The sequence below is a fragment of the Acipenser ruthenus genome, chromosome 26, assembly GCF_902713425.1.
Source record: "Acipenser ruthenus chromosome 26, fAciRut3.2 maternal haplotype, whole genome shotgun sequence".
Taxonomy (NCBI): domain Eukaryota; kingdom Metazoa; phylum Chordata; class Actinopteri; order Acipenseriformes; family Acipenseridae; genus Acipenser; species Acipenser ruthenus.
The window spans coordinates 12,109,535-12,122,759 of NC_081214.1; the positions used below are offsets into that span (position 1 = coordinate 12,109,535).

The following is a 13,225-nucleotide window of genomic DNA, read 5'->3' on the forward strand; positions in this document are numbered from 1 at the left end:
TCCTTGTAGCAGAGGCACCTGGAGTAGAATGACCCTCCAGAACCAGAGGAATCCACCCTGATGTACAAAGCCAGTCAGCTGGAGAGGAGCTGCTAGACAGAAGGACCATTTCCCCACTATAACTGTACAGTGTGAGAAATTCAGCTGCAAATAAAATTGAACTAAAATCCACAAAAGCAAAAGCCCCATCTAAAACCACCCAAGAGAAATCTTTGCAGAGCAGTATATTGGGTGAAAGCACTGTAACTGGAAGTCATCTAGGTTGAATGGGAAAACACTCAAGTGGTTTGCTGTAAATAGATTTTATTTCAGTCAACCGACAGCCACTGTGTTACAGGTTTTCCTTACAATGGATATTATTAATGGAGTACAGTTTTATCCAGCAGTTACAGAGCAGAATACAGCCAGTCAAACAAGAACACTCTCCATAATGTTGGGTTCTTTGAACCTGTGGTGATAATACTTCTTTACACTTGTAAAAGATATCTTTGATTCTAAATGGTACAATTCAACCATTTTCTTAATAAACCCAACCCCTGGCTTCCCTCTCCTCTCCCACCCACAAAAGCGCTTCTTTTTCACAGCTGATATTGACTTAAATAAAAATGCAGAGATCGTTCATGCATAGTTTTTATTTTTTTGTAAAAAGCATGTCTAAAGTACACACATTTATACGCAAGATACATACTAAAATGCGTTCATAACTGTAGAACGTACTACAGCCTCTACCTGGAATGAATAATTTTTGGGTAAACTGGTATACAAGTAACAAAAAAAAAAAAAAAAAGTAGTTTAAAAAAGCAAAGCAGTTTGTATCAGCCCTGTTGATACCCCTGTATCCCACTGAGATGTATGGTCTTCTGAAATGAATGATCAAAACCTTAAACCCAGATAAATGAACATGCACATCATAAAATAAAATCTACAAGTTTGCTTACATGGCTTCATGTGTTAAATATGAGCACTTGCTGGTTCTTCCGTACTGTGATATGAATGCATTTCAATGTGTACCTTAGCCAATCAACCCACACTAACTTTGGGAAAGAGAATTTGCCTTTTTGTTTTTCAGATTTACACAACCCCCTTCCCCACCCCAAGCATCCCCTATTACACTTCTTGTCTTGCAAACTCAAAACTCTTTAGTAATGTCCTTTAATATTTTAATGACGGCTGTACTAATTCCTAAACCAAAAGCCTTTTAACCAGCAAATGGCTTATGGGCCAGTCGTTTGCTTGCGGCGAGAGAGGCAGTTTAGTTTAGTTTAGTTTGTGTTACACCTTCTTCAGCCCCCTTCCCATCAAACAAGCAAAGACGGTCATCACCATCTTGGGCTTCACCTCGACGAGGTCGTCCGGCAGGGCGTACACCCGGGCCCCGATCTTCCTGGCCATGGACACGGCATACCTGCAGGGGAGGAGAGGGCTTGCGTTAGTCCCTAAGGGAGTGAAGACCCACAGACAGGTAAATCACTGACACACCCCACCCCCAGCTATCACTATCCCTATGACCTGCAAACACTGCATGAATGTCGGCTCTGAAATACCGATGCCTCAATATAAACCCCAGGGTCTGAAACGCTCAATGACCCGTCCTGAAGAAGTACTAACAAGGTTTTACAGAATGAGCGGTGCTCTAGACAAGTAAAACTCTGAGATGGACCAATGTAGGTCACACTCTCTCCCTGCCGCTATATGGGTATTGTCCACACTATCTGATGTTCAGGTATTTTCTTTGCAGTAAAAACCACTGAACAAATACACCAATACTATGTACACAAATACACCAATTCTATTCACACACTTACTTGGCGTTTTCTTGCTTGTCTTCATCAGAAAGCTTCCCAGTCTTCACCATATCATAGTCAATGCAGCCAGGCTGAATGGCATCAATCAAGTCAACAACAGCCAAACTTGTGCTAATTTCTTTGTCCTAGTAAAAAAAAACAACAACAAGACAACAGTTAACAAAATAAACATCTAGAGCATAGTACCACTAGTAACTAAAGAAAAAATATATATTGCATACCCATTTTTAAATTAACATGTAATACACGTAATGCAATAAACTTTATGCCAATAGGCAAACCTACGAAATTCACATTTGAGTCCATCCAGAGAGTAGATGGGAAGTACTGAATTGAAGCCCAGTGAATTACAACTCTGGCATATCTCATACCGGCAAGGATTCCGAACAAGTTCTGTACCTTAAAGCTTTGGATCTTGGTTTTCTTGTCAGCCGCAGACAGAGTCGAGTTGACCCACTTTACAATGATATCATCGTTAACTTTGGCCCCATCTTCACCGAGGTCCTCGAGCACATTGAGTGTGTATCTGCAGGGCAGGACGGGAGAGTTAGTACAGAGGAGCACACACACACAGCTAGCAGAGGAGCACACACACCCACAGCTAACAGAGGAGCTCACACACACAGCTAACAGAGGAGCTCACACACACACCTTAGCCAATCAACCCACACTAACTTTGGGAAAGAGAATTTGCCTTTTTGTTTTTCAGATTTACACAACCCCCTTCCCCACCCCAAGCATCCCCTATTACACTTCTTGTCTTGCAAACTCAAAACTCTTTAGTAATGTCCTTTAATATTTTAATGACGGCTGTACTAATTCCTAAACCAAAAGCCTTTTAACCAGCAAATGGCTTATGGGCCGGTCGTTTGCTTGCGGCGAGAGAGCTAGCAGAGGAGCACACCCACAGCTAGCAGAGGAGCACACCCACACAGCTAGCAGAGGAGCACACACACACAGCTAACAGAGGTGCACACACACAGCTAACAGAGGAGCTCACACACACACAGCTAGCAGAGGAGCACACACACACACACAGCTAGCAGAGGAGCACACACACACACAGCTAGCAGAGGAGCTCACACACACACAGCTAGCAGAGGAGCTCACACACACAGCTAACAGAGGATCTCACACACCCAGCTAGCAGAGGAGCACACACACACACACAGCTAGCAGAGGAGCACACACACAGCTAACAAAGGTGCACGCACACAGCTAACTGAGGAGCACACACACAGCTAACTGAGGAGCACACACACAGCTAACAGAGGAGCTCACACACACACAGCTAACAAAGGTGCACGCATACACACAGCTAGCAGAGGAGCACACAAACAGCTAGCAGAGGAGCACACACACCCACACAGCTAACAGAGGAGCTCACACACCCAGCTAGCAGAGGAGCACACACACCCACACAGCTAGCAGAGAAGCACACACACCCACACAGCTAGCAGAGGAGCACACACACACACAGCTAACAGAGGAGCACACACACACAGCTAACAGAGGAGCACACACACACACACAGCTAACAAAGGTGCACGCACACACACAGCTAACAGAGGAGCTCACACACACACACACAGCTAGCAGAGGAGCACACACACAGCTAGCAGAGGAGCTCATACACACAGCTAGCAGAGGAGCTCATACACACACAGCTAGCAGAGGAGCACACACACAGCTAGCAGAGGAGCTCATACACACAGCTAGCAGAGGAGCTCACACACACACAGCTAGCAGAGGAGCTCACACACACACAGCTAACTGAGGAGCACACACACACAGCTTACAAAGGTGCACGCACACACAGCTAACAGAGGAGCTCACACACACACAGCTAGCAGAGGAGCACACACACAGCTAGCAGAGGAGCACACACACACCCACACAGCTAACAGAGGAGCTCACACACCCAGCTAGCAGAGGAGCACACACACCCACACAGCTAGCAGAGAAGCACACACACCCACACAGCTAGCAGAGGAACACACACACACAGCTAACAGAGGAGCACACACACACAGCTAACAGAGGAGCACACACACACACACACAGCTAACAAAGGTGCACGCACACACACAGCTAACAGAGGAGCTCACACACACACACACAGCTAGTAGAGGAGCACACACACACAGCTAGCAGAGGAGCACACACACACACACACACACACACACACAGCTAACAGAGGAGCTCACACACCCAGCTAGCAGAGGAGCACACACACCCACACAGCTAGCAGAGGAGCACACACACCCACACAGCTAGCAGAGGAACACACACACACAGCTAACAGAGGAGCACACACACACAGCTAACAAAGGTGCATGCACACACACAGCTAGCAGAGGAGCTCATACACAGCTAGCAGAGGAGCTCATACACACACAGCTAGCAGAGGAGCACACACACAGCTAGCAGAGGAACACAAACACACAGCTAACAGAGGAGCACACACACCCACACAGCTAACAGAGGAGCTCACACACACAGCTAACAGAGGAGCTCACACACACACAGCTAGCAGAGGAGCACACACACCCACACAGCTAACAGAGGAGCTCACGCACACAGCTAGCAGAGGAGCACACACACCCACACAGCTAACATAGGAGCTCACACACACAGCTAGAAGAGGAGCACACACACCCACACAGCTAACAGAGGAGCACACACACACAGCTAACAAAGGTGCACGCACACACACAGCTAGCAGAGGAGCTCACACACACACAGCTAGCAGAGGAGCACACATGCAGCTAACAGAGGAGCTCACACACACACAGCTAACAGAGGAGCACACACACAGCTAGCAGAGGAGCACACACACACAGCTCGCAGAGGAGCACACAGCCACAGCTAACAGAGTGCACACACCCCCAACGCTAACTGAAAGCACACACACAGCTAGCAGAGGAGCGCACACACACACCTAGCTAGCAGAGGAGCACACACACACAGCTAGCAGAGGAGCACACACACACGGCTAACACAGTGCACACATACCCAACGCTAACTGAGTACACATACACCCAACGCTAACTGAAAGCACACACACAGCTAGCAGAGGAGCGCACACACACAGCTAGCAGAGGAGCACACACACAGCTAGCAAAGGAGCACACACACACAGCTAGCAGAGGAGCCCACACACACAGCTAGCAGAGGAGCCCACACACACAGCTAGCAGAGGAGCCCACACACACAACTAGCAGAGGAGCCCACACACACAGCTAGCAGAGGAGCACACACACACAGCTAGCAGAGGAGCACACACACACAGCTAGCAGAGGAGCACACACACAGCTAGCAAAGGAGCGCACACACACAGCTAGCAGAGGAGCGCACACACAGCTAGCAGAGGAGCACACACACAGCTAGCAGAGGAGCGCACACACACATCTAGCTAGCAGAGGAGCACACACACACAGCTAGCAGAGGAGCACACACACACACAGCTAGCAGAGGAGCACACACACACAGCTAGCAGAGTGCACACACACACAGCTAACAGAGTGCACACATACCCAACGCTAACTGAGTGCACACACACCTAACGCTAACTGAAAGCACACACACAGCTAGCAGAGGAGCACACACACAGCTAGCAGAGGAACTCACACACACAGCTAGCAGAGGAGCACACACACACAGCTAGCAGAGGAGCGCACACACACAGCTAGCAGAGGAGCGCACACACAGAGCTAGCAGAGGAGCACACACACCCACAGCTAACAGAGTGCACACACACCCAACGCTAACTGAAAGCACACACACCCAACGCTAACTGAAAGCACACACACAGCTAGCAGAAGAGCACACACACACAGCTAACAGAGGAGCACACACCCACAGCTAACTGAGTGCACACACACCCAACGCTAACTGAAAGCACACACACAGCTAGCAGAGGAGCACACACACTCAGCTAGCAGAGGAGCGCACACACAGCTAGCAAAGGAGCGCACACACACAGCTAGCAGAGGAGCGCACACACACAGCTAGCAAAGGAGCGCACATACAGCTAGCAGAGGAGCACACACACACAGCTAGCAGAGGAGCGCACACACACAGCTAGCAGAGGAGCGCACACACACAGCTAGCAGAGGAGCACACACACACAGCTAACACAGTGCACACATACCCAACGCTAACTGAGTACACATACACCCAACGCTAACTGAAAGCACACACACAGCTAGCAAAGGAGCGCACATACAGCTAGCAAAGGAGTGCACACACACAGCTAGCAGAGGTGCGCACACACACAGCTAGCAGAGGAGCGCACACACACAGCTAGCAGAGGAGCACACACACAGCTAGCAAAGGAGCGCACATACAGCTAGCAGAGGAGCGCACACACACAGCTAGCAGAGGAGCGCACACACACAGCTAGCAGAGGAGCGCACACACACAGCTAGCAGAGGAGCACACACACACAGCTAGCAGAGGAGCACACACAGAGCTAGCAGAGGAGCACACACACACACACACACAGCTAGCAGAGGAGCACACACATAGCTAGCAGAGGAGCACACACACCCACAGCTAACAGAGTGCACACACACCCAACGCTAACTGAAAGCACACACACCCAACGCTAACTGAAAGCACACACACAGCTAGCAGAAGAGCACACACACACAGCTAACAGAGGAGCACACACCCACAGCTAACTGAGTGCACACACACCCAACGCTAACTGAAAGCACACACACAGCTAGCAGAGGAGCACACACACTCAGCTAGCAGAGGAGCGCACACACAGCTAGCAAAGGAGCGCACACACACAGCTAGCAGAGGAGCGCACACACACAGCTAGCAAAGGAGCGCACATACAGCTAGCAGAGGAGCACACACACACAGCTAGCAGAGGAGCGCACACACACAGCTAGCAGAGGAGCGCACACACACAGCTAGCAGAGGAGCACACACACACAGCTAACACAGTGCACACATACCCAACGCTAACTGAGTACACATACACCCAACGCTAACTGAAAGCACACACACAGCTAGCAAAGGAGCGCACATACAGCTAGCAAAGGAGTGCACACACACAGCTAGCAGAGGTGCGCACACACACAGCTAGCAGAGGAGCGCACACACACAGCTAGCAGAGGAGCACACACACAGCTAGCAAAGGAGCGCACATACAGCTAGCAGAGGAGCGCACACACACAGCTAGCAGAGGAGCGCACACACACAGCTAGCAGAGGAGCGCACACACACAGCTAGCAGAGGAGCGCACACACACAGCTAGCAGAGGAGCACACACACACAGCTAGCAGAGGAGCACACACAGAGCTAGCAGAGGAGCACACACACACACACACACAGCTAGCAGAGGAGCACACACATAGCTAGCAGAGGAGCACACACACCCACAGCTAACAGAGTGCACACACACCCAACGCTAACTGAAAGCACACACACCCAACGCTAACTGAAAGCACACACACAGCTAGCAGAAGAGCACACACACACAGCTAACAGAGGAGCACACACCCACAGCTAACTGAGTGCACACACACCCAACGTTAACTGAAAGCACACACACAGCTAGCAGAGGAGCACACACACTCAGCTAGCAGAGGAGCGCACACACAGCTAGCAAAGGAGCGCACACACACAGCTAGCAAAGGAGCGCACATACAGCTAGCAGAGGAGCACACACACACAGCTAGCAGAGGAGCACACACACACACAGCTAGCAGAGGAGCACACACACACAGCTAGCAGAGTGCACACACACACAGCTAACAGAGTGCACACATACCCAACGCTAACTGAGTGCACACACACCGAACGCTAACTGAAAGCACACACACAGCTAGCAGAGGAGCACACACACAGCTAGCAGAGGAACTCACACACACAGCTAGCAGAGGAGCACACACACACAGCTAGCAGAGGAGCGCACACACACAGCTAGCAGAGGAGCGCACACACATAGCTAGCAGAGGAGCACACACACCCACAGCTAACAGAGTGCACACACACCCAACGCTAACTGAAAGCACACACACCCAACGCTAACTGAAAGCACACACACAGCTAGCAGAAGAGCACACACACACAGCTAACAGAGGAGCACACACCCACAGCTAACTGAGTGCACACACACCCAACGCTAACTGAAAGCACACACACAGCTAGCAGAGGAGCACACACACTCAGCTAGCAGAGGAGCGCACACACAGCTAGCAAAGGAGCGCACACACACAGCTAGCAGAGGAGCGCACACACACAGCTAGCAAAGGAGCGCACATACAGCTAGCAGAGGAGCACACACACACAGCTAGCAGAGGAGCACACACAGAGCTAGCAGAGGAGCACACACACACACACACACAGCTAGCAGAGGAGCACACACATAGCTAGCAGAGGAGCACACACACCCACAGCTAACAGAGTGCACACACACCCAACGCTAACTGAAAGCACACACACCCAACGCTAACTGAAAGCACACACACAGCTAGCAGAAGAGCACACACACACAGCTAACAGAGGAGCACACACCCACAGCTAACTGAGTGCACACACACCCAACGTTAACTGAAAGCACACACACAGCTAGCAGAGGAGCACACACACTCAGCTAGCAGAGGAGCGCACACACAGCTAGCAAAGGAGCGCACACACACAGCTAGCAGAGGAGCGCACACACACAGCTAGCAAAGGAGCGCACATACAGCTAGCAGAGGAGCACACACACACAGCTAGCAGAGGAGCACACACACACACAGCTAGCAGAGGAGCACACACACACAGCTAGCAGAGTGCACACACACACAGCTAACAGAGTGCACACATACCCAACGCTAACTGAGTGCACACACACCGAACGCTAACTGAAAGCACACACACAGCTAGCAGAGGAGCACACACACAGCTAGCAGAGGAACTCACACACACAGCTAGCAGAGGAGCACACACACACAGCTAGCAGAGGAGCGCACACACACAGCTAGCAGAGGAGCGCACACACATAGCTAGCAGAGGAGCACACACACCCACAGCTAACAGAGTGCACACACACCCAACGCTAACTGAAAGCACACACACCCAACGCTAACTGAAAGCACACACACAGCTAGCAGAAGAGCACACACACACAGCTAACAGAGGAGCACACACCCACAGCTAACTGAGTGCACACACACCCAACGCTAACTGAAAGCACACACACAGCTAGCAGAGGAGCACACACACTCAGCTAGCAGAGGAGCGCACACACAGCTAGCAAAGGAGCGCACACACACAGCTAGCAGAGGAGCGCACACACACAGCTAGCAAAGGAGCGCACATACAGCTAGCAGAGGAGCACACACAGCTAGCAGAGGAGCACACACACACACAGCTAGCAGAGGAGCACACACACACAGCTAGCAGAGTGCACACACACACAGCTAACAGAGTGCACACATACCCAACGCTAACTGAGTGCACACACACCTAACGCTAACTGAAAGCACACACACAGCTAGCAGAGGAGCACACACACAGCTAGCAGAGGAACTCACACACACAGCTAGCAGAGGAGCACACACACACAGCTAGCAGAGGAGCGCACACACACAGCTAGCAGAGGAGCGCACACACATAGCTAGCAGAGGAGCACACACACCCACAGCTAACAGAGTGCACACACACCCAACGCTAACTGAAAGCACACACACAGCTAGCAGAGGAGCACACACACTCAGCTAGCAGAGGAGCGCACACACAGCTAGCAAAGGAGCGCACACACACAGCTAGCAGAGGAGCGCACACACACAGCTAGCAAAGGAGCGCACATACAGCTTGCAGAGGAGCACACACACACAGCTAGCAGAGGAGCGCACACACACAGCTAGCAGAGGAGCGCACACACACAGCTAGCAGAGGAGCACACACACACAGCTAACACAGTGCACACATACCCAACGCTAACTGAGTACACATACACCCAACGCTAACTGAAAGCACACACACAGCTAGCAAAGGAGCGCACATACAGCTAGCAAAGGAGTGCACACACACAGCTAGCAGAGGTGCGCACACACACAGCTAGCAGAGGAGCGCACACACACAGCTAGCAGAGGAGCACACACACAGCTAGCAAAGGAGCGCACATACAGCTAGCAGAGGAGCGCACACACACAGCTAGCAGAGGAGCGCACACACACAGCTAGCAGAGGAGCGCACACACACAGCTAGCAGACGAGCGCACACACACAGCTAGCAGAGGAGCGCACACACACAGCTAGCAGAGGAGCACACACACACAGCTAGCAGAGGAGCACACACAGAGCTAGCAGAGGAGCACACACACACACACACACACAGCTAGCAGAGGAGCACACACACACAGCTAGCAGAGGAGCACACACACAGCTAGCAGATGAGCACACACAGCTAGCAGAGGAGCACACACATAGCTAGCAGAGGAGCACACACACACACAGCTAATAGAGAAGCACACACATCCACAGCCAATTGGGTCATGTAAAAAACAGATGCCCTTATATTTCATTTATTAACAGTGATGGGCCAAATATTCAAAATAAACACTGCTTGAAATGTCCTCTACAGCAAAAATATTCTTATTTGTTTATATAACAGAATTACTGTAAAAAGATATCATGCAAAGGGAACCAATGAATGAATGAATGTCTGAAATAAATACAAGGCAATGTGAAGGGTTTGTTTTACTCCAGAGAGATTTGGTTTTCTACAATATGGTACAAATTATACTTTTGTTTTCCATCTAATTTAAAATGAATATTTGAATATTTGTTAATTTTAATAGAATGTTTAAACATGAAAACCCATGTCTGTCTCAGCGCACTTTATTAAGTAGAAACAGGTTAAGTGGACAGCCACTGCTTATATATCAAATCATGATGTGCAACACATTAGGCACAGAACAGAAGGAGAAAAAAGTACTCTACCGTCTCATTAGCTGCCACACCAGCGCCAGGGTCAATGTTGCATTGCCATCATTCAGGTCCTGTCCACCAATACCCACCAGGGAAAACTTAGCAGGATGTTTACCCAATTCAACCGCATAGTTGCAGTTTTCCAGCTGAAAGAGGACGGATAATGTTAGTCAGGAGTGAAATTCCCAACAAGAAAGTGCAGGCAGCCAGATGGAGCAGACCTTTGTTTTTTTTGTTTTTTTCGCACATGTAAACAACGAGTGCCAATTAATAAAACTACTAAAATGTATAGATATCGGTACACGATACATTAATACAAAACAAGCCTTAAATAACTGACCAATTATAACCAATTCACCATAAACAAGGAAGCTAAAACTACTAAAAGCTTTGTACTCTCATCTGCATGTATCACTTAGTCATGTACTGTAATACATCTTACATGACAAGCATTATGAAATATTACTCTATGCAGTAACTGCTGTAGAGAGGGGATTTTGTTTCAGCATGTCCTAAAAAGAAAATATAAAAAAATGTGCTGTGAACAAATTATAGAAAAAGAAAACTGTGCTATGAACACATTATAGAAAAAGGTCCAAGTTAACAATGCACACTAGCAGCTGACATACCTCTATCTTTTAACAGGCACTACTCTATTTATTTTTTTACATGACTTTACTTTTACGATTGACAGCATGGATTAGATTATATGAATATATTGTACAACATGTATGCACATGTTTTGAGTTGTGTTTGTGAAGTGTGACGGAGTACACCCCGCCCCTGTTATTATTTGTATATATGTATGTTTTGTATTGTTATTGTTATTATTATTATTATTATTGTATTTGCACACGGGCGGACAAAGCCGTCCGTCCTAATCATTATTGTGTTTATGTGCGGGCGGTCGAGCACCGTCCGTTTTTTAGTATTTGCTGTCTGAGACCAGCGAGAGAGCCAGTCTTGTAATGTGTAGTAGGTGGGTATGGGGTTAAAACCCCTTCCCTATAACTCTCGTGGGAATGTGGCTGGAACCTTAAGGTAATTTATTAATAGGTAATTAAGGCTCAAGCCACGAATATAAAAGACCCACTCTCGGCTCAGAGGGGGTTGGATGTTCAGAAGTGGAACGAGAGCGAGAGTGAGAGAGAAACAAAACTAAAAAGATTCCAGGAACAGTGACAGCAACTTCCCAGCCTGACCTGGGATCATATTATTTTGTGTTCGTGATTATTTTTGTTTAACCTTTTTATTTCGCTCTGTGAGCAAGTGTTTTGCGTTTAAATATTTTATTTATTTTTTGTATTTAAATAAACGGCGCAACCCGCGTCTTTTTGCCTGCAGTACTGCCTTTGTGTTTTTGCTTCCTGACTCTGGCCTGACGTCACCGCACGTCCACCCTGTCACAGAAGTTTAGACACTTTTACTGCCTGTATCGGATGCTGACTGCACCTCTCTGAATAAATGACAAATGTATCAGCTATACATGGCAGCTACAAACCAATAACTCCCAAAACATTCACAACTCCACCATCTCAGCAGAGGAACCAAGCTCACCTTTTTCATATTGGCACCAAGTTTAGGGTATGGGGGTTTGTTAACTTTGTTCCAGTCAACTGGAACCTTGATCTTTTCATAGAGCTGGAGGATAACCAAGGCATCCTGCAGGTCACTGCAAAACAAACAGACAAAAACAAACTGTAAAAGAAAGACACCACCACACCATTCGAAACATACCAAACTGTAAAAGAAAGACACCACCACACCATTCGAAACATACCAAACTGTAAAAGAAAGACACCACCACACCATTCAAAACATACCAAACTGTAAAAGAAAGACACCACCACACCATTCAAAACATACCAAACTGTAAAAGAAAGACACCACCACACCATTCAAAATATGCCACCACAAACCTCAAGGCACAAAACAAAGTAAACATTTGCTTCTGCTCATTAAAAGGTGCTTCTGCCATTCACTTGTAATAGAAAACAAATGAATACAAATAAATGAGTGCAAACAGTGAAAATGGTGAGACCCCCTGTATAGAGACAGATAAGAGACCCCTCTGTACAGAGACAGATAAGAGAACCCCTGTATAGAGACGGGTAAGAGACCCCTTGTAAAGAGATGGGTAAGAGACCCCCTGTATAGAGACGGGTAAGAGACCCCCTGTATAGAGACGGGTAACCGACCCCCTGTATAGAGACAGATAAGAGACCCCTCTGTACAGAGACAGATAAGAGACCCCCTGTATAGAGACGGGTAAGAGACCCCCTGTATAGAGACGGGTAAGAGACCCCCTGTATAGAGACGGGTAAGAGACCCCCTGTATAGAGACGGGTAAGCGACCCCCTGTATAGAGACAGATAAGAGACCCCCTGTATAGAGACGGGTAAGAGACCCCCTGTAAAGAGACGGGTAAGAGACCCCCTGTAAAGAGACGGGTAAGAGACCCCCTGTATAGAGACGGGTAAGAGA

At 48.6% G+C, this 13,225-nt stretch overlaps 1 protein-coding gene across 3 annotated transcripts in view; it reads right to left on the minus strand.

Annotated features, from left to right (window-relative positions):
* Positions 1–286: 286 nt before the first annotated feature.
* The window catches only part of LOC117430773 (plastin-3), an 84,373-nt gene continuing 71,434 nt past the window's right edge, over positions 287–13,225 (minus strand). For all 3 annotated transcript variants that reach the window (XM_034051231.3, XM_034051229.3, XM_034051230.3), the window contains 5 exons: positions 12,299–12,413; positions 10,754–10,887; positions 2,205–2,331; positions 1,806–1,930; positions 287–1,405 (listed from right to left, as the gene is read on the minus strand). In XM_034051231.3, coding sequence (XP_033907122.1) covers positions 1,273–1,405; positions 1,806–1,930; positions 2,205–2,331; positions 10,754–10,887; positions 12,299–12,413 — 634 coding nt within the window. In that variant the 3' untranslated portion in view covers positions 287–1,272. The remainder of the gene's footprint in view (positions 1,406–1,805; positions 1,931–2,204; positions 2,332–10,753; positions 10,888–12,298; positions 12,414–13,225) is intronic.